This window comes from Acinonyx jubatus, chromosome C1, assembly GCF_027475565.1.
Source record: "Acinonyx jubatus isolate Ajub_Pintada_27869175 chromosome C1, VMU_Ajub_asm_v1.0, whole genome shotgun sequence".
NCBI lineage: Eukaryota > Metazoa > Chordata > Mammalia > Carnivora > Felidae > Acinonyx > Acinonyx jubatus.
In genome coordinates, this window is record NC_069381.1 from 197911846 (window position 1) to 197931814 (window position 19969).

The 19969-nt window shown below is 48.2% G+C and overlaps 1 protein-coding gene and 2 long non-coding RNA genes across 3 annotated transcripts; 1 reads left to right on the forward strand and 2 right to left on the reverse strand.

The window, feature by feature from the left end:
- Nucleotides 1-5802: 5802 nt before the first annotated feature.
- TNP1 (transition protein 1) lies at nucleotides 5803-6392 on the reverse strand. The gene is made up of 2 exons (XM_015066613.3): nucleotides 6213-6392; nucleotides 5803-6005 (listed from the first exon to the last, which is right to left on the reverse strand). The coding sequence occupies exons 1-2, from the start codon at nucleotides 6349-6351 to the stop codon at nucleotides 5977-5979; spliced, it is 168 nt and encodes a 55-aa protein (XP_014922099.1). The 5' UTR covers nucleotides 6352-6392; the 3' UTR covers nucleotides 5803-5976.
- A 6192-nt stretch (nucleotides 6393-12584) lies between these two features.
- On the reverse strand, nucleotides 12585-13794 carry LOC113596731 (uncharacterized). The gene is made up of 2 exons (XR_003417539.2): nucleotides 13261-13794; nucleotides 12585-12775 (listed from the first exon to the last, which is right to left on the reverse strand). It is a non-coding gene; the product is annotated as an uncharacterized LOC113596731 (long non-coding RNA).
- A 4314-nt stretch (nucleotides 13795-18108) lies between these two features.
- LOC113596727 (uncharacterized) lies at nucleotides 18109-19560 on the forward strand. Its single transcript, XR_003417536.2, has 2 exons — nucleotides 18109-18663; nucleotides 19370-19560. It is a non-coding gene; the product is annotated as an uncharacterized LOC113596727 (long non-coding RNA).
- Nucleotides 19561-19969: the final 409 nt, after the last annotated feature.

A 19969-nucleotide genomic window follows, 5' to 3' on the forward strand; every position in this document is an offset into this window, starting at 1 on the left:
TCCCGGGCACGTTTACTTTTGCTGAGGTGTGAGCAGCAGCACCTGCATAGCTCTGTGACTCTCTATCCTTGCCATCCTGTCTGCTGCTGTTTCGACATAGTGAAAATGTTCTAGGTGGGGGAAAAAAACGGAGCTGAGAATAAATCCCGCTTCCAGTTCTGGCCATGAAAGTACATAGGTTCTGAGTAAATTCTTTGAGCTAAGATGGCAGTTTCACAGGAAAAGCTGCCTTTTATAAAAGTGTTCACAGATTAAGGGATTCCAGAGAGTGGCTGTTGTGTGCTCGCTCAGATGCTATTTTAGCCTCCTGGCGGGTGCCCGGGAATTGTATACACTGCAGGGAAGGAGTGTTTTGCACTCTGCAGTGGGCATCGTTGCACCTGACCGCCTGGTATACATCTCTTCTTCGGTAACTGTCCTCCCATTTTCCTTTCAGGACCAGCCCCGCCCCCCCACAACCCAAACTTGACCATCATTTTCTCTCTCCTGAGACCCTGACTTTTTTAGGGGCGTGATGTAAGAATGGAAAACAATTGGGGCCACTGCACTGCGAAGAGAGTGATTTGAGTCTCTTCAGCTTCCTGCCTGGCTCCCATCGTGAGGCCCGGTTGTTCAGTTTTGCCGTCCATTCTCTGAACGGTTCTTCATACTTCCAGTACATTCCATTTACCCCTCTTTCAGGTTATTTCTGTTGCTCTCCACCAAACGCAAACGGATGCCTACTTTGAGCAGCAAGAGGGCTGTGGTCTGGCTCGGGCTCTGGAGCCAAGGGCAGCAAATAAGTAGAAAAGGAAAAGAAGAATTAAGTAGTCAAACCAGGGGTGGCATCCAGGCGTGGCCAGGGTGGGAGAGGACTCACTGTTTCCTGCGCTTTTTCTCACCCCTTCGCTCACTTCCTTTCTATGATCTCCCTGGGAGATACACTCCCCATGTGCTGCCCTGAGGTGGCAGAGAAAGCCCTTTATCCAGACTCTACGATGCTTTGTGTTCCTAGGAGGGAAGTTGCCAGCCACTGCTGGGCGACATTTCTTTAATCTTCTCCTTTCGAATCTTAGGACTTCTTATTGTTGGAAGGATTGGAAAGGACTCTGAGAGAGCCCCAGAGAGGGGGCCGTGATTGCCTTGCAAGTGTGGGCAGAGCTGAGCTTCCGAAGAGACTTCTGTGTCTCTTTGCCCCTCACCTACTCATCCGCACCACCTGGGAGCTCCTTAGAAATTCGGAATCTCTGTCCCCACCCCCACCCCCACCCTCAACCTGACCTGCGAACTCGGAATCTGAATTTTCTCTGATTCCAGGTGGTTCTACGCATGTGAAAGTTTCAGAAGCTTTTTAGATAAGCCGGTGTGTTATTGTTCTTCTGTGTTCCTGAAGGAACCAGTAAGTCAATACATCAAGGTCCAGTTTCCAGCCCCTTCTCTTCTTGAAAGCTTCCATTTTGAGTCACTTTTGAAGAGGACCTCGACACATTGTAAAATTCCATCTCTTTGACTTTTCAATAAAAGCCACCTGTGTGTTAGGCCCGAGGACTTTACAGCGAATTAATTACAGACATACTTTCCTGTTGCAAATGGAACAACTTAACATGATCCTAATCACTGAGTTTATTAATCGGTCCCCGCTCCTTTTGACTGACATCCATGCTCAGATTTTATTTTTCATAGCATATTAGGTTAACAAGTGGATTCATCGACTTGTTTCCCGAGAAACAATGGCTGTGCGTGTGTCCGGATGCGATCCCTCTGTCCCTCACCTGTGGATGGCTTCGCTCTGGCTCCAGGACTTTACAATCTAGCTGGAGAGACGAGATCATGCCCAACTCCTACATTTTACAGGCGCGCAAAGCAAGCCATAGAGAGATGTGGGACCTGGCCTAGACTAAAGGGTCAGGAGACTGCCTGCCCAGAGATTCCTCACTCACGCTTCTGCCTGAGCCAGGCTGGTTTACGGTGTTGGTGGAGCTGGGCCACAGGTCGGGGTGAAATGGCTCCAGCTGTAGGAGAGGAGGCATGCAAGGCTTGGACTAGAGCAGGACTGATAGATCAAGGTCACAAAACAGGAGGACTGGCCTTGATGGAATGTAGACGCTGGCCCCTTTCCCTGGTAGAATGCTGCACGGAGACAACTGTCGCCTGTCCCACTTCCGGGACACTGAGCTAAAAGGTAAGAATGGCTGCAGGGCTCAGATGAGGGCGAGATCTCAAGGTCAGACTGATGAGAAGTTCGAGAGGGAGAGTGGCTTGGGGGGGGGCGGGCAGAAGTGACAAGAGACTCTCTCGAAGAGAAGTAACCTACTTCCCCGCTCTTCAGCCTGGCGAGGTGACTGAGACCGGGGCTCCTGGAGGTTGGCCATTAACACCCTGCTCCACTCGGTTCTTTGCCCAGAGTGCGCCTGGAGAGCGAGCGCCCGGACTGCGGAGGCAGGCGGCGGCTCTCCTCCGGTCTTGAAGGACAGGACCTTTGGGTGACCGGACAGCAGAGCCCCAGGCCACGTCTGACTTGTACCGACTACCCCCAGGGCACACAGAGTCCCCTCCCAGCTGCGGTTTCTGGACCTTCACCTCTTCAGCACAGCCTTGAGTGTTTCTCCAGAACTTCCTGTTTGCCTGCGGCCGCACAGTCGCGCCGGTCCCACCCGGGGTCATCTGGCGCGGCCCAGGGCAAGAGGTGGGGGTCAGCCACGCTCTCCCCACGGTTCCTCTGGGTTCTCTCCACCCACACACACATGGGTCCTGTGGGACCACTCCCGTAGCACCCTGAGGCCAGTGAGGCAGAGGCCCTGTATCCAAGTCAGCTCACAAGAAGGTCAAGGTGACCCAGAAGGGCTTCTGGCCAAGATCTTTAAATTTTTTTTTTTTTTTTAGTTTTTGACTTTCCACAAAGGCCAAGTAAGTGACTTCAGGACGTGACGTTCCAGAAAAAAACTGGAGAGAGGAGAAAAGTCCCCCTTGGTTGGGGAGATATAGCAAAGGCACACAGAGGGCGAGATCTTCGAGCGTCGCATGGTCGAAAGACCCCTGTGCTGGTGACCTACATGGGCCTGCCTGGTGGGTGCTGGCCTGCAGGAGATGTCAACAGAGAGACAGAATGAATGTTCCTGGAGGGCAGGGACTAAATCAACACTAGTGTTGGAAAATCTCCAGCATGTGGGCCTGGAAAATGTTCTTACAGCAAAACAGAGTTTTCCTGGCGGCTGCTATTCCTTCCACAACCTGCCCGAGAGGGCGGAGACTGAAGTCACCAGGCAAGGGGTCTGGCTGCCCTGCCTAGCCTGGGGCTCTACCCCAATTAGTTAGATTGTTTCAGTGTTGAATTATTGAAATAGAACATTGTACTAGAACGTTCTGTCTGGGGATAATCGTGTCTTGCAAAGATGATGTGCCAACATGCTGTTGAAGCTGAGGGTTCAGAGCCTTGAGTAACTCGGTCTGGGGCCTCTCTGCCAGTCACTTCCGAAGGGACTTTGGTTCGTGACGGCAAACAAGAGAAGACAAATAGGACACTAAAGAGGAAAGCTTCCTTCAAAGTCATGTTAGCCACCTGACTCTTGATGCCCTGAGAGGCTGGGCCTTGTGTTCTGTATCACCTGGGATCCCTTACCTGCTGGCTTCTGGTTGAGTTTGGCCAGTGGAAGCACCAGGAGGAGACTGGAGAGAAATGTCGGGGTTTTTCCACTCTGCTCCTGCTCTGCCGGTAGCTGCAGCCTCTATTTTGTTCTTTTGCTCCTTCAAAGCTGCCGTTGCTAGGCTCCAGGGGTCTTGCCTCTGTGAACAGTCTCTCCGGGAAAGGCGCTCCTTTGAGCCCTGTGCAGGGTCTGCGGGATCCTGCGTGCGGGATCCTGCCAGACACAGGCCGACCTCCTCCTGGTGAGAACATGTTTCTCGAGGGAAGAAGTAAATTTCACACTATCGGCATTATCGCTGGGCTCGCGTCTTCCTGACTCTTAACTTCTCCCTGTGGGAGAGGACCTTTCAGATCGCTCTGGAAAAGGCAGAGCAGTGGGCGGGGGCAAAGGGGTGGGCTGTGCAGGGAGGCATTTGCAGCAGCGAGTGGCAGGGCTGTGAGCTGGGCACTGGGCAGGGGCACAATGCGGGGAAGGGAGGCCGGGGATCACAGACATCGCAGGGGCCTGAGGTCCAGCAGGCGGCCTCCAGGTGACGCTAACTTCAGGGTCTGCCTGAGCTCCTGGCTACCGAAGCAGCCCGGCTGGGCAGGTGGGGATAGAAGGGGGTAAAACTGGCTTCCTGCCCGATGGTGCTTTGTTCAACTCCTTCCTGAGCACAGTCTTGCACTGCCCTTAGTTGGTCTCTAACATCCAGGGTGGCAAAAGCTGACATGTTGCAAGGAGCTTTCGGGCTTTCTTTACACGGAGGCAGAGGAGCTCTCGGAGGGCGCAAGAGAATGGGAGCCAGTCCTTTCTGATTAGGGATGGCAGGGCTTTGTGCAAACCCGGAGACAAAACAAAAGGAATATTAGAGGAGCTGAAACCATAGAAAAGAGCGCGTTTATATTTTCTCTCTACAAAATTGACAACTGGAGGGAAGTACAAGTTTGAGGAGTTAGAAGTATCTGTGTGCCTGATGGTAAGATTTTGCTCTGGAGCAGTGTGCAGTAGGAGACAGGAAAAATCTTTACCCCATGGTCTAGACATTTTCTGTCTCGACATCCTTCGTTATTTTTTTTATAGATGTAAAAAAAATGGTGATCTTCTATCCACAAATTCTGTTCTACCTGGTAGAACAGAAACCTACCAAAAACCTGGCAGGATGTCAGAATTTTGTACAAGAGAAGAAAAATATTCAAGAAACAAATTGCATACAGCTCTTTATCAAGAGAAGAATATAGACCGTTGATTTGTTTTGGAAACACATCATGCCATGCACATTACAAGTTCAGAACTGTGTCACTGATATACCAACAGTTTACAGCCCATAAAAAGCTAACCTGGTTCAAAATGCTGATTAAGTTTCTACAAGCATTGTTTCCATTTTGTTTCCATTTTACATTTACGTGTTGGCACGAACGGTTTGTAAACAAAAAACATTTCTGACCACCTTCATTGTATTCACCTTCTTACCTCCATGGGGCTCACACTCAATGGTCTCACCGAAAATACACAGAATTCCAAGACACTCCCTCCCCAGCCTGGGAGGCTCATGGCTCTTCTCATTCCTTCTATCCTTTCCTGGTGGCTTGGTTTAAATAGGAACTTCAGTTCCACCCTGTGTCACCCTGGTGCTGTCTTCCAACAGGAGGCATTCGTCAAGAAAATATCGCCTAGGAAAGGTCAAGGAAATATCCCCTTCCGAGGGGGATGGGTGGATACTGAGGTGTCGCCTCCATGGCCAGAGATAGAAAAGGTCAAGGTAGAGTTGAAGGAATGGTCAAGGTAGAGTTGACATTCGTATTGCCTGAACGCCATAGGCTCTGCCCGGGGTATCTCCCCATCCCTAACAGCCTGCTGGTCCTGCCCGTTAGCCCACATAATCAGATAAATTAGCATGGAGAATTCTGTATCCACTCCTGGGACGTGACTTTTAGCTTTAGTTTAGCCCATGGTTTGGGGTTGTGCTAAAACCAGAACTGTCTCAGAAATAGCGGTCATCAGTGCCAGTCTCCAGGTTCTAGCTCCTTCTCAACACCTGAATACTATGATGGTGCCCCGCCAGTGCTGAGGCCCACGGACAGAGTCAAGGACAAACTACAGTGATATTTTCCAAGTTATGTCGAACGGTTTCACACCTGCCAATTCTTTCCCAAGTCTGCCCAAGCCCATTTTCCAGCCAAAAGATCAAAAGGAAACCTTTCCAACTTTTCAAAGTTTTATTGAGATGTTGAGGAGAAACAGCCAACATATACATTCCTCATTTCGTCACGATTGGCATTTTACCCACACGATAGGTTCTTCTCTGGCTGTCGTCCTCTCGTCGCTGCCTGGCATTGTGTGAAGTCCACCAGGACAGAGCCCGCGGGTGGCATCACAAGTGGGAGCGGTAATGGCGATTGGCTGGGAGGGAAGGACAGGTTTACAACAGGGACCCCAGTTAGAACACCCCCATTCATCCTCTTCCCGCCTCAGTGCCTGGAACGGGGCTGGAAATGAAATTCTCAGGCTGAGATTCTGGGTCCTGGAAAAGCTAACTGGATCCAAGAAGGAGGGCCCATGGGGCAAGTCCCTCATGTTTGATCACTCCCTTGCTTCTCTCTTACTCACAGTCATCTCCCCGTTTTCTACTCTTCAGACTGCCCTTCCGGTATTTTCTTTTGCTGCCACCTCTCTTGACTCCCTTGTGAGGAGCTCGGTTCTTGCCCCTCCTCATGCCATGACTCTTGAATTTGCGGCTGGTCGACATTGTAACTTCTGCCAAAATGAGGGGCTTTGCAAGACCCGGAGGCCAGGAGTCTGGGTATTTAAGGCCTTAGCCATTGTGACCCTGAAGGGGTGTGGCTTGACAGGTGGGTGGGGCTCCCCGGTGATGTCCCTGGCCTTTGTTACACTTCGGTCATACATGAGAAATAAGGTGGCCCCTCTAATGCAGCTCTAGACTGTCCTCAATTTTGAGGCCTTTTTTAATATTAAATAAGGTTTCCCAGACAGGTATCATTGAGCAACTAAGTTTCAGCTCTGCGCCAGGCATCTGGGGAGTACAAGAGACCATTAAAATAGGTATTTCCTGGAGGCGCCTGGGTGGCTCAGTCTGTTAAGCTCCTACTACTCTTGATTTAGACGCAGGTCATAATCTGACCATTTGTGAGTTGGAGTCCCGTGTGGGGCTCTGTGCTGACAGCCTGCTTGGGATTCTCTCTCTCCCTTTCTCTCTGCTCCTCGTGCTCTCTCTCTCAAAAATAAATAAATAACCCTAAAAAAAATAGGCATCTCCTGCCAGTAGGAATTTAATGGCTGTTGAGTGTGTGCACATGCATGTGTGTTTAAGTCTCTCACAGCATTGGAACATCACAAATGTACTTCCGTAAGGACGTGACTCCGGGAAACCCAATTCAACATGAGCAAAACATAAATACTTCTCTTTCTTCTAACTGTGACACTATGGGCTGAGTACTTTTGTAGGACTGTCCTGTACATTGTAGGATGTCTGGCAGCATTCTTGGCCTCAACCCGTAGATGCCAGCAGCGGTGACAACCAAAAATATTTCCAAACATTGCCTCGGGGGGAGGGGCACAACCACCCTGTGTGGAGAACCATTGGCTTAGCCATTTCAGAAAATTCAGTCATCAAATATTTGTGATCAGATAGTATGTAAGATGGTTATGGATAAAACCAGACAGACTCTTGTTTTCATGGCAGCTTTCAGCCTCATCAGGGAGAAAGCCATCAGAAATCTGCACAAATCAGTAAATAATTACTTCCCAGCATGGTGCAGGATAATTACATCAGACACGGTGGAGGATGTGGTTGGAGAGAGAGGCAGAGGCCAGACTAGGCTCCAGTGCATTGGGAAGCCACGGAAAAATGTTTAAGAGGGTGATGTGAGATTAGAGGCTGCTGGGTAGAGGCTGGATTGGTGGGGAGGTAGCGTGACTAGAGGTCACACCATAGTAATGGTTCAGGAGAGAGAAATACTTGATGCTTAGGCCTGGGCCAGAAAGGGTGCTGATCAGGATGTATAGATGTAGACAGGAGATACAGACTTGGTGATGGATGGATTGGCTTTGGTTGGTGAGAGCAGAGGGTGTAGAAGGTGTGGCTTTTGTTTCTGTGTAATACTTCGACCTGGATGCTGGTGCCACTCACTGGGCTAAAGGCCAGGCATGGGGGCAGTGATCATCATGCATTTTGGTCTAAAACTTTTTCAGAGTTGAGGTGCCTTTGAGATCTCCAGATAGAGATACTGCATGATTGCTGGGTACCTGGGTGTGGAGCTCCAAGTAGAAGTGTGAGCTGGGGATGTCCCCGTCCCCAGCTTCCCCAGTAACAGATTCAACATCCAACCTTTTCTTCTTTGTCCTTCATACCTTATACTCATTCAGTCCCTTGGAAAAACATTTCGATGGAACTTGATCATTATTTTCTCTCTCTCTCCCTCCTTCTCTTTCCCCTGCCACCATCTCATTCAAGAACCAAACACCCTGCATGCAGCAAGTTCTTAGCAAAAGTTGGGTGAATAGAAAAGAGAACTCGTTCAAGTTCCATTCTCTATATTTCTGATGTCTATGGAGACAAAATGACAAGTCATGTTTTGAAACCCAGAGTCCTTGAAAAGCCATTATAAGTGACACTTTCTATTATCCTGTTTCCAGACGGGTTCTGTTGGAGTCTTTGATTTGTTCAAAGGGGGAGGAGCTTCAGGAAACAGGACCCAGCCTTCCCTTTTTGTATCTTGGGACTTTCTTATATACCTCAGCCTAGTTCCTTTTACAAGCAGGCTCCATGAAAGCAGTTTAAAAATTGCGTTCGTTCCTATCTGTTCCCAAGGCCTTGAACTGTCCTGCCACAGAGCGGGAGCCCAATAAGCATTTGGGGAGTATTTGTGGAATAAACTAAAAGTCCTTCTGTTTTTCTGACTATCTGATTCCTCCCCATTTTGTCCCACCTCTCCAGGGAAGGCTTCCCCAACTTTTCAAATTCTCATTGTTTTTCGTAATTTGTCCGAAGCCCGTGGTCCTTTAATACTGTTCTCAAAGTCAACCAAAGCTAGGTGTGTGATACCCTGTTCTGTTTCCCACATTGCTATGTGGTGTGTGTGAGTCTGATCTCAAGAGGAGGCCGCGTGTCTCAGTTCTGGTCCTGACTGTTGCATAAATGCCACTTCTCTGGACTTCAGCTCCTTTATTTTTTGTAAACAAGCTGGTTGGGTTAGGTGATCCCTGATGTTATCTGACTTTTACAGTAGGCTTCTTGTAGTCAGAGGCTTTGTTTTTTTTATTTCTACTGCATTTCTCACGGGCACTGACGCAGTCCACAGTAGGTGATCAATAAACATTTTTTCATTCTTGCTACTTGGGGATTATGAAGACAGACAGTAAGACACAGAGTGACGCTGAATACCACATAGGAGCATTTCTAGACAGGGAAGGGTGAAAAAAACATTGTTTCCATCATAGGCCCTGTTGCTCCTGAGGCTGCTAGCTGGCTAAAGCATTGGCAGGGGAACTGGCCTCCTGAGTTGGAATGACATTTTCTGGATGGTCCTGGAGAGTGGATAGTATTTCTGTACCCAACACCGCCCCCCCCCCCCCCAACTCTCAAGTCCATCCCATCCCCAAAGACCTACTCTGCCAAGGGGAAGCTGAGATCACAGAGAATAAGGCAGCCAGGCTTGGGAACTGATGAAGAAACCAACAGAGTCCCCTTTGCATAGGGTTAAGGAGAAGTTCTGATTTCAGAAACTCAATGCTGAGAACTCCAGCGGCGGAAAGCCCAGTGTGGGGGGAGGTGCTCACAGGCCTGTCCCGTGTGGGGCTGGGGGTGTTTGGGTTGGCTTCTGGATCAGACCTCCTGGAGTGAGGACAGAGCACAGCTGAGCATTGGGCATTGCTGCCTGTCTCTGTTTCTCTTTCCATTTCAGCCCCAGTGTTGCTTAAGCCAAGGGCAATTTAGATAGAGCACAGTGAGTTCACTCCTGACACTTGGTAGACCTGAAGCCAACCTTTTTTTTTTTTTTTGAGAACTGTTTGTTAATTCAGTCTGCTGAGTGTCTCCTTATCTGTAATTTTACTCTTTCTCCCTTTTTCTTTCTTTCTTTCTTTCTTTCTTTCTTTCTTTCTTTCTTTCTTTCATTCTTTCTTTCTTTCTTCCTTTTCTTTTTCTTCTTCTTCTTCTTCTTCTTCTTCTTCTTCTTCTTCTTCTTCAGATGAAGAAACTGAGGCACAGAGTGGTTACATGAATCCCTTCAAATAACCCAGAGATTCCAATGAAACTATTTCCGCCATACTTTGGCTTTCCTGGTGGGTCTTAATTTTGTTTCTCTTCATGAAAGGGAATGGATGCTTTCTGATTGCTAAGGGGACATGGAGAGAGAACCGAATTCTTTGTCCTTTCAGAAGAGGAGCTATCAGCTCCCTCTCTCTAGGGCTGAGTGTTAGCTTGTCTGAAGACAGGTGGATAAACAGAATAGTGTCTTTATCTCCTAGAAGGATGGCCAAAGTGGTGCTAGCACTCCCAATGGCCCCTCTCTTAGGTTAGGGAGGGGCAGGCTTTGGGCATCACTGTTTCAGACGTCAGGCCTCTAGTGGGGCCCCATCTCACCTCTCCCGCTCAAACTTACTCCATTAGTTTTCCTGGCTAGCCCAAGAGATGCCTTCCCAGGGATAGATCTTCCCAGCAGGCTGGGAATTGGGGCTTATGAAGAAGAAACATGGAAAAGTTGCTGACAGTCCTTACAAATGTTGATGACTCAGTCCAAATCCCTCTCTAAAACCCGAGTCTCTCCAGATGTTGACCTCAGCAGGGAAGTGGGGACCTTCTACCCTGTTCACATGCACACCCTGTCTTCTTTGCTCTTGCAGCTGCTGCTGTTTGGGCAGGCGAAGGGGGCTCAGGCAGGCCATGGGATGGGAAATCTGCCGAGAGAGGGGTCTCACCAGGGGCAGAGGTCTCTGAGCTCAGGACTTATCTCAGGCCTCCGGTAGGGAATAAAGAGAAACCAGGGCCCAAGACCAAAGAAAGAGGGAACTCAACTCCGTTCGCCTCTTTCCATCCAGTTCTGGGAAACAAGGGAGCATCACGGTTTGGATGATGTCTGGGTTCTGCCTGAAGATGTGTTGGGATTCTTTCCCATTTATCCTCCAGGCTCCTTTCCCATCTTTTTTGACTGCTTTCCCAAAACTGTTTCTCCATAAACAATTTCTATTTTCCAAGAAGAGAGAGATTGGGCTGCTAAAAGATGGGAGACACAAGAGCGGTGGCCCTGGGTGGTTCCTCAGGAGTCACCTGGACCCCTTCTTTTAGAAGCCAAAAGGCTTGTCCAAGGGCTGCACCCTCGTGGTGCAAGAGCCATGGCTGAACCCAAGATTGCTGATTCCCAAGACAAGGACTTTCCACTGCTCCACACTGCCTTCCCTGCTTGACTTAAAAGTAGATCTGGTCTCCACTCTCCACTGTATTTGCCTTTTCTTTCTTACATGTGCTTCTAAGATCACAGTGAAGGAATCTAATACTGAAAGAAGATGGAGAACCGGGGGGAAATAGTTCTTAGAGGCAGGGTGTGAATTTGGAGGTCTTCTGCACACATATAAATTCTCATTTGGAGAGAACTCCAAGTTTTATTTTTGTTGTTATTTTCGGACTTAATGAAAAGTTATTCGAATATGTCAATTCCTCTCGTAACTATTAACAATAAGGCCACATGGTGTAATAGCACACAAAGTAAATCCAAATTTTATGCTTCAGAAACTTCCAAATAATGTTTTCACATTAACTACTCCCCTGACCACACTGACTATAACCCTGTCTATAACATCGTGAAGAAGATGCTGTCCCTTGCTGGAATTCACTGGGGGCACAGTTCCCTTCAGCCATAAGACAAAAACAGGGCTGTGTCCTCTGAATAGAAAGAGGGGTGTTATGGTATGAAAATATCACACAGATTCAATCATTTGGCTTCATGTGGTCTTTAGGACCAAATGTGTTTTATCCATCTACCAACTGGAGTAAGGAACTTTGAGTTGGTACAGTTGCTAGAGAACAGTTTCATAATAAATAGGTCTGGGGATGAAGGGTAACTTGGCCAAGGTCACGAATTATGGGCAAACTTAGATCTCAAGCCCAGATCTCCCCATCTCCAGTCTAGGCTTACTGCCACTGTGCCTTGAGGCACTACTATTGAGATTTCTGGACTCTTTTTTTTTTTTCCCTGTGCCCTTTCTCTGCTTTTCTCTTCACCCTTCATGTTCCGAGAGCCACATTCCAGGAAACTTTTCCCTCTTGAAATCGTCCCACCTGCCAAGTACAATCATGTCACTGAGTTTGAGGACACCTGCCCTGTGAGGGGGAGAAGAGTTGCCACCAAAAGGGGCCAAGGACCGGAGTGACAGACTGTTGCCACCCTCAAGGGTTAATGCCTTTGTAATTGATTGCAAGGCATTGTGACCAACATGCCAATAGGGTCCATTGGTCAGAGGAGACTCCCCGTGTATCTGGAGTATGTTTAGCATAAATGCCTCTTATAGCTCCACTGACCAAGGTGAGGTCAAGAGGGAACATCGCCCTCCAATTATATCTCTTCGACCTGCTCTGATGAAACTCCACTTCCAGCTCTTAGTGGTGAGCAGAGAGGGTAAAGAGGAGGAGAGATGCTGGAGGAGCCATTTTACTGTCAAGAAGGCTTGCTCGACAGTCTCGTCGCCTGTTTGGCTCCCACATTGTTCTTTTGAGCAGAATTCTCACATTTTTAAGAGTAGATTCAGCTCTATTTACACTAACGAAGGGGAACAAAGCAATTCCTTCACAAATCCTGGAATTCTGTAGTCCAAAGCACAGAGATTTGGTGACACTTTGCCCCTCACACTCCCTATGCTGGGACAGCAGGGGTGACTGCCTAGTGAAATCTTCAGAACAAAGCCTTTGTTTTTTAGTAATAACCCCCTTCTCCCCGCCCCCCAAAAAGACCCAGATTCTTCTGAGTGTTGCAGTGATCCAATTTTATTGATCAAGAGATTCTCAATGCTGGGCAGCCTCATTTTTGTTCCGGGAGAAAATGTGGAAGGTAATACCGCAGAGATCTATGTCACCGCAGTAAGGACTGTGTCACCGCGCAGAAAGATTTGTATCCTCTCCAGAGCACCGTCCTGCACGAGTGCTCCGCAGTTTCTTCATGCTGTAAAGAAGCAAAGACAAAACTGAGGTTATAAGCTTCCCTGGTTAGGGTAGGAGAGTCTCAGAAGGTTCTTCAGGTGGGCACACGAAGCCAACTCGACATTTTCCAGAATTTCCCTTATGATTTTATTACCCTTTTCGCTATGGTTTGGCCTGACTTACTTGAAACGTCCTGGGAAGCGTGTGCTGGGCAAGTCGTGTCTCCCCAGAATAAGCTACGTTATTTGTGGGACCCAGCGCAAGATGATTATACCGGCCTCTTGTTAAAAAATACTTTTAGGATGATTATAGCAGAGCGTCAACTAAGCCTCAGGTCCCCTGAGTTACAGGGCGATTTGTAAGTCTCTGAACTTCCTTCTCACTTAAGGCACTTCTAATGGTAAACATTCAGATAACTACATCGAGAGATCTCTATCTAATTCATCCTTATAGTCCAGGAGAGCTGGTCCATGTCTTATTCATAATGCGGGCTTGATGGATACTTACAAATGGCTTGCTTCTCACTGAGGCCATTCCATGTGCCTGAGAATGAATGAAGGCTCTTCCGAAATGCTTCCATCACCACCTCCTTCCTCCCCTCCTCTTACACATCCCCCAACTGCTCCCGGTATTCCTCCTACACTCCTTCAGGACCACACACTGAAGAACTGGCCAGTTGCTATCCTTTTCCTCTCCCAGGCTGTCCTTGGTGGTACTTTTTTCTGGGCTCCGGAAGAAAGATGGAGTCCTAAGGGATGGGCAGAAGTGCCGTATCCTAGGGTGGCTGCATCCAGTCACGGTAGATGTTAGAATCCCGGTGTGGGGTTTCTGGCTATTTACCTTAAAAATGGTTTTCTGAGCCTTGAGGTGAGGCAGGGAGGAGCATCTAAAGAAACCAGGCAACTGTGGACTTATACTTCCTCACTCTGGGATGTCACAAAGTCAGTATGAGGTCAGCGACCCAATCTACAGGAGAAGGGCTGAGCAGTGGGACCTGGGACGATTTCCTTCAACATTTAGTCAGACTGATTTTCTGGAGCCAAGCCTCTCAATCTACTAAACTTAGGTTATTTCATTTCTCCTCGTCTGAGAAATCTTCTTTTAGTTAAAGCCAGAAGGATATGGAATTAATGGCAATCCTATTATTTTACTAATGAGGAAACTAAACGCCCAGGTAGAAATTACTTCCTTATAGGCTTCAGGAAATTGCTGAAGGACACATAAATACTAAATAGCAGAGGTGGGAATTAAATCTGCATCTACTTAATTTTAGCGATTCGGCAGTGTCTCCTCATGTATTCGCTGCTCTGGTAGATAGGGACAAGGAGGTTAATCACCTAGGGGGTGACATGTACTTAATGTTTATCATGAAGAGAGACATGGACAAAAGGCTTAAATATTAAGACCCAGAAGACACTGACCCAAGTCAGTGATGGGGATAGAGAAGGAGTGGATTATAAAACACTGAGGTGACAGAAGAGGTAAAAAGAATGAGCTTTGAAGGGAAAGACTGAACCCTAGCCTTCCGCCCTGAGTGAATAACCACCAATAGATACTGCAGCGGCAACTGCATTTGGACAGAAAGTATTGGTTTTAGTGTTGCCTGGTTTGGGATGTCTACTGGACAGACACCATGTCTGTTTAAGCGCTCAGTGGACAAATGAGATATAAGTAACTAGCTCAGGAGAGCAGTGGAGCTGGTGATGTAGATTTGAGCATTGGCAAAGTAGAGCGTTGTGTAGTTGAATGTCCAGGAACAGATGGGATGATCTAGGGGCAAAATGATAGGATTCATCATCCACCTTTGGGTGTTTCGGGGAAGACAGCTGAGGAAAGAGAGCAGAGTAAAACTCAGCTAAGAACGAAGTTGCAAAGTAACAGTATGGAGTTCAACATGGAAGTGTCAGACTTGGGGAGGTCATATACCACTCACGGGGGACCTCCCGAGTGTCCGGAGCTGTGCAGAGCCCTTGGGGAGCCTGACTTCATTTTCCAGTGCTTGCTTTATTTGATCCTGTAGAATATTTGGCTCGTAGGTTCCTGCAGGGAGAGAGTAGGGGGTGCAGTCAGGAGTGCATTGGGTAGAGGAGAGACAGGAGGTGAGATAGGGGAGGGTGGAGGTTGTTTTTGAGCAGAAGGTGAGCCTCTCTCTAGCAACCACTCTCTCCTTTGCTTCACAGCCAAACTTCTTTAAGAGGAGGCTTTATTCAACCACGGTTGCTCTGATATGGAAAATGACAGGCCTCCTTCTTCTTCCAGGCTCACTTTACCCATGTGTGCTTCACCCCTACCTGACTTTAGCCTCCTCCTTTCGGGATAGATAAGTCCGCAGTTTGGGATGGCCATCTGGGCTTGACTGGTCCTTGTTATTTTACCTTTGTGCCTGCTGTCAGGCACCTTATACTCTGAGAGGACAGGGCCAAGATAATCGCTTGTGCTTGGAACAGTGCCAGGGATATGGTAAGCACTCTAGAGATATTAACTTATTTATTTAATCCTTACATCAACCCTGTGTGGTGGGTATTATTATGGCTGAATTCCAGGATCAGGGTCGTTAGGAGCTTGTCCACGATCCTGGAGGAGCTGGGTTGTTCTTGTGTAAGAAATTAGAATAATTTCTCATGTAAGGCTGTTTCATATATATTTTACATTTAAAAAAAAATATGGACCATAGAGAAAGGCACTCAAGAGATTTTCAATAAGTTCTCACCAATTGATATGTGGATCACTATTATTTACTGAAACAAGGTTCTTTTTTTTTTAAAGTTTACTGATTTAGAGAGAAAAAGAGAATATGAGTGGGGGAGGGGCAGAAAGAAAGGGAGAGACAGAACCCCAAGCAAGCTCTGCATAGTTAGCACAGAGCCCGTGGGAGGGCTCGATCTCAGGAACCCCAAGATCATGACCTGAGCTGGAACCAAGAGCCACACACTCAGTTGACTGAGCCCCCCAGGTGCCCCCATCGAAACAAAGTTCCTATATAAGGATATCTTGTTCACAAAGTGAGGATCTATTCAGGCATTTGGTGTGTGAGAGGGGGGCGGGTATCCATGTTGATATATACCTAGGCTGGTGAGTTCTCAGGCATACTTTACTCATAATTGGGGATCTCATGAACGCGGCCCCTTCACTTCCTTTCTGCCCATTCCGCACACTGAATGCATAGGAAAGAGCCACCACGAATGCCACCATGAATGCCTAGGAAAGAACACAGAAACGACTTGTTTCTGCCCAGAGGCAACTGCACATCCTCAGTTCAAATCTGGATGCATAAATCCGTTGTTCTATCAAGCCATCTGTAGCACATAATATCATGATCACCAACGCCAATCCTTTTTGCTTAAAGATCTGAATTCTTTGGGTGTGGAAAGAACTGGATGGTTAGTAACTTTAAAAAAAAAATGTTCATTTATTATTTTGAGAGAGAGAGAGAGAGAGAGAGCGGGGTAGGGGCTGAGAGAGAGGGAGAGAGAGAAGCCCAAGCAGTCTCTGTCAGCACCGTCAGCACAGAGCCCGATGTGGGATTTGAACTCAGGAACAGTGAGATCATGACCTGAGCCAAAATCAAGAGTCAGATGCTCAACTGACCGAGCCACCCAGGTGCCCCTCTTAGTAACTTTTGATGAAAGAGGACACAGAATAAATTAAACTCAACTTCACAGATGTGTTAAAACACAACTCGATGTCCCTCTCTTTCTTCCTCTCTCTTTCTCTCTTCCCAACCTTTGTTGCGTCCCCCGGGATTAAAACCTTAGGTCTTATGTTAAAAGAACAACAGGGGCACTGTAGAATTCCCTCCCTCCTAGAGTCTGTAAGGGGCAAGAAACTGGAGGAACTGTGAGAGATGCTTGGATTATCACCTCCCTGGCCCCCACATGAGGTGGATCCTCTTGGAGAGGGTGAACCATTACAGCCTTTGTTCAGGAAGTGTGCTTGAAACCAGGCTGTATTCCCTTCCTTCTTTCCTTCCTTCCTTCCTTCCTTCCTTCCTTCCTTCCTTCCTTCCTCCCTGCCTCCCTCCCTCCCTTCCTTCCTCCCTCCCTCCCTCCCTCCCTCCCTCCCTCCCTTCCTGCCTTCCTTCCTTCCTCCCTGCCTCCCTCCCTCCCTTCCTTCCTTCCTCCTTCCCTTCCTTCCTTCCTCCCTCCCTGCCTCCCTGCCTCCCTCCTTCCCTCTCTTCCTTCCTTCCTTCCTCCGTTCCTTCCTCTCTCCCTTCCTTCCTTCCTTCCTTCCTTCCTCCCTGCCTCCCTGCCTCCCTCCCTTCCTTCCTTCCTTCCTCCCTCCCTTCCTTCCTTCCTTCCTCCCTGCCTCCCTGCCTCCCTCCCTCCCTCCCTTCCTGCCTTCCTTCCTTCCTCCCTGCCTCCCTCCCTCCCTTCCTTCCTTCCTCCTTCCCTTCCTTCCTTCCTCCCTCCCTGCCTCCCTGCCTCCCTCCTTCCCTCTCTTCCTTCCTTCCTCCGTTCCTTCCTCTCTCCCTTCCTTCCTTCCTTCCTTCCTCCCTGCCTCCCTCCCTCCCTTCCTTCCTTCCTTCCTCCCTCCCTTCCTTCCTTCCTCCCTCCCTCCCTCCCTCCCTCCCTCCCTCCCTCCCTTCCTGCCTTCCTTCCTTCCTCCCTGCCTCCCTCCCTCCCTTCCTTCCTTCCTCCTTCCCTTCCTTCCTTCCTCCCTCCCTGCCTCCCTGCCTCCCTCCTTCCCTCTCTTCCTTCCTTCCTTCCTCCTTTCCTTCCTCTCTCCCTTCCTTCCTTACTTCCTTCCTTCCTCCCTCCCTCCCTCCCTCCCTTCCTTCCTCCCTCCCTCCCTTCCTTCCTCCCTTCCTTCCTCTCTCCCTTCCTTCCTTCCTCCCTCCCTCCCTCCCTCCCTCCCTTCCTTCCTTCCTTCCTCCCTGCCTCCCTCCCTCCCTCCCTTCCTTCCTTCCTCCCTTCCTTCCTCTCTTCCTTCCTTCCTTCCGAGAGAGCAGGGAAGGGGCACAGGGAAACGTTTGGGACAGGAGGGTGTACTTATTATCTTGATTTGTGTAGAAAGATTCATGGTTGTATACCTATGTCAAAACTTATCAAATTTCTATCACATTTGGAGTGCCTAGGTGGCTCAGTCGGTTGGGCATCAGACTTCCACTCAGGTCATGATTCACAGTTTGTGAGTCTGAGCCCTACATGGGGCTCTGTGCTGACAGCTTGGAGCCTGGAGCCTGCTTTAGATTCTGTGTTTCCCCCTCTCTCTGCCCCTCCCCTGCTTTCACTCTCTATCTCTGTCTCTCAAAAATGAATAAACGTTAAAAAAATTGTTGTTGCATTTAAAATATGTGAGTTTATTGTGTCAGTTCTACCTCGGTGCATTCATTTAAAAATTCCCATATTAGTTCAAATCCTTGCTGAAAAAGCTCTTTCTGAAAATAAGATATTGGGACCAGGAATGCACATGTAAATGTGCCAGCCAATAAAGGCTTTGAAGATGGTGGGTCTGAAAGGCCAGGACAATTTCACTTGGTTAGTATCATCCAGGGTGGTTCCCATGGGCTACACTGATCAGCAGCCAGCTGATGAGCCAGGAGTCCTAATAGGTACTTTGTTGATTTTCCCCAAATGTCTCAGTACTCCCAAACCACCCAACCAAGCTCTTATGCTGAATCACAGCCATTGTGACAAGGCATCATTAATCATCAGGTCCTTTTGCCAGGAGCTCCCATGTCATGGGCACTTGTCTCTGTATATAAAAGGAGTGATGGGTGGGCTGCTTTGAATGAAGGGACCTGGGGTGGGGGAGGGGGGCAGCAGATAGAACCCTGCTGCTGGCCAGAATTGGGAAATATAAGAAGATGATGCAGTCCTGTAGATATAAGTGTTCAGCGTGCCATCTGAAGGATTTACTACAGAGACAGAAAGCAAAGAAGTTATGGAAGAAAAAGATCAGGAAGACAAGGTATTGATGACATTTTCTGATTATCCAAAGGGGCCTCACAAACCCGAAGAGCTGTCCTCCTGGCTTGCAGGTGTTCCAAACTGTGATGCCTTTGTCAAAGCAAAGCTCTCCACTTGCCTTTCAGAGACTGCCTTCCAACTCTTCCCTGGCTTCTCTGCTACCCACAAAAACCCAGCTCTCCCCCAGCTTCCCACCAATCCTGCAAAAAGCCAGAATTTCTGTGTTCATTGCTCATCTTCTTTATGGTAGAGCCTCCCTCAAATCTTTTCATTCAGTAGAGAGGTTGACATAACCCCTGGACCTACCTTTTTGAAGGTGGGTTTCTTTCTTTCTTTCTCTCTCTTTTTTTTAAGGTTTGTTTATTTTGAGAGAGAAACAGAGACAGAGACAGAGAAAGCATGAGCTAGTGGGGAGGGGCAGAGAGAGAGAGAGAGAGAGAGAGTGAGCCAAATAGGCTGTGTACCAGCATGGAGCCTAATGCGGGGCTCGAACTCATGAACCCGTGAGATCATGACCTGAGCTGACCTCAGCAGTCAGACACTTAACCAACTAAGCCACCCCAGGTGCCCCTTGAAGGTGGGTTTCTCATACTCTCTGGCCTTATGTCTGATGAAATCTGAGAAACTGAGCTGAAGAGGTCCTTCTATAAAAAACACATGGGTTTCCTGAGTGTAAATCTTACATTTTCTCATTCTTGTCTCCTTAGTCAGCAGCATATGCCAATGATCTGGTTGAAGACACTGCTCGAACCCATGACTTTCGGCATCACAGTTTTTCCCATGGCCAGCAATAAGAAAAGCCTCTTTTGGTGCGGGCCCCAGAACACCATAATCATCTTCGATTTTACCTCTCTGCCCAGGGTCTTTTAAGTAAAATTTCTCTCCTTTCACTGACAAATGGTGTTTTGTGTGTTTTTGCTTAGCTGAACAGTGACCTATGGCAACCTGGAGTACCCCTGACTTTTTTCATGTAATAGGCTAAGTGGGGTAGAACAGGTAGAGGGATAATCAAGCGAGTCGGGAGGAAATGTGTAGTGCCCGTGTAAGAGACTTGCTAATAAAATATGATTGGGTTTCGGTATGGAATAGGTTGAGATATTTTCTGGATATGAAAAGAATTTACTTGGTTTGATAGACCTTCTAACTGGCTGGGTTGAGGTATAACAACCAGAAAACGCAGAACCAGATCATCAGCTCATACTTCTAGCTTTGTTTGTTGGTAATTAGTAACGAAGGTACCCAAAGATACCCCTTTTTCTAGAAACAAGCTCGGGTCATGTCAACACGGAGCCCAGGAACTGTAAACA

Excerpts from the sequence above, each read along its gene's own strand:
- TNP1 (XM_015066613.3), bottom strand. The coding sequence starts at position 6,351 with ATGTCGACCAGCCGCAAATTCAAGAGTCATGGCATGAGGAGGGGCAAG. Across the intron at positions 6,006-6,212 it reads TAGAAAACGGGGAGATGACT|CCAATCGCCATTACCGCTCC; the intron begins GTGAGTAAGAGA and ends CTTCCCTCCCAG.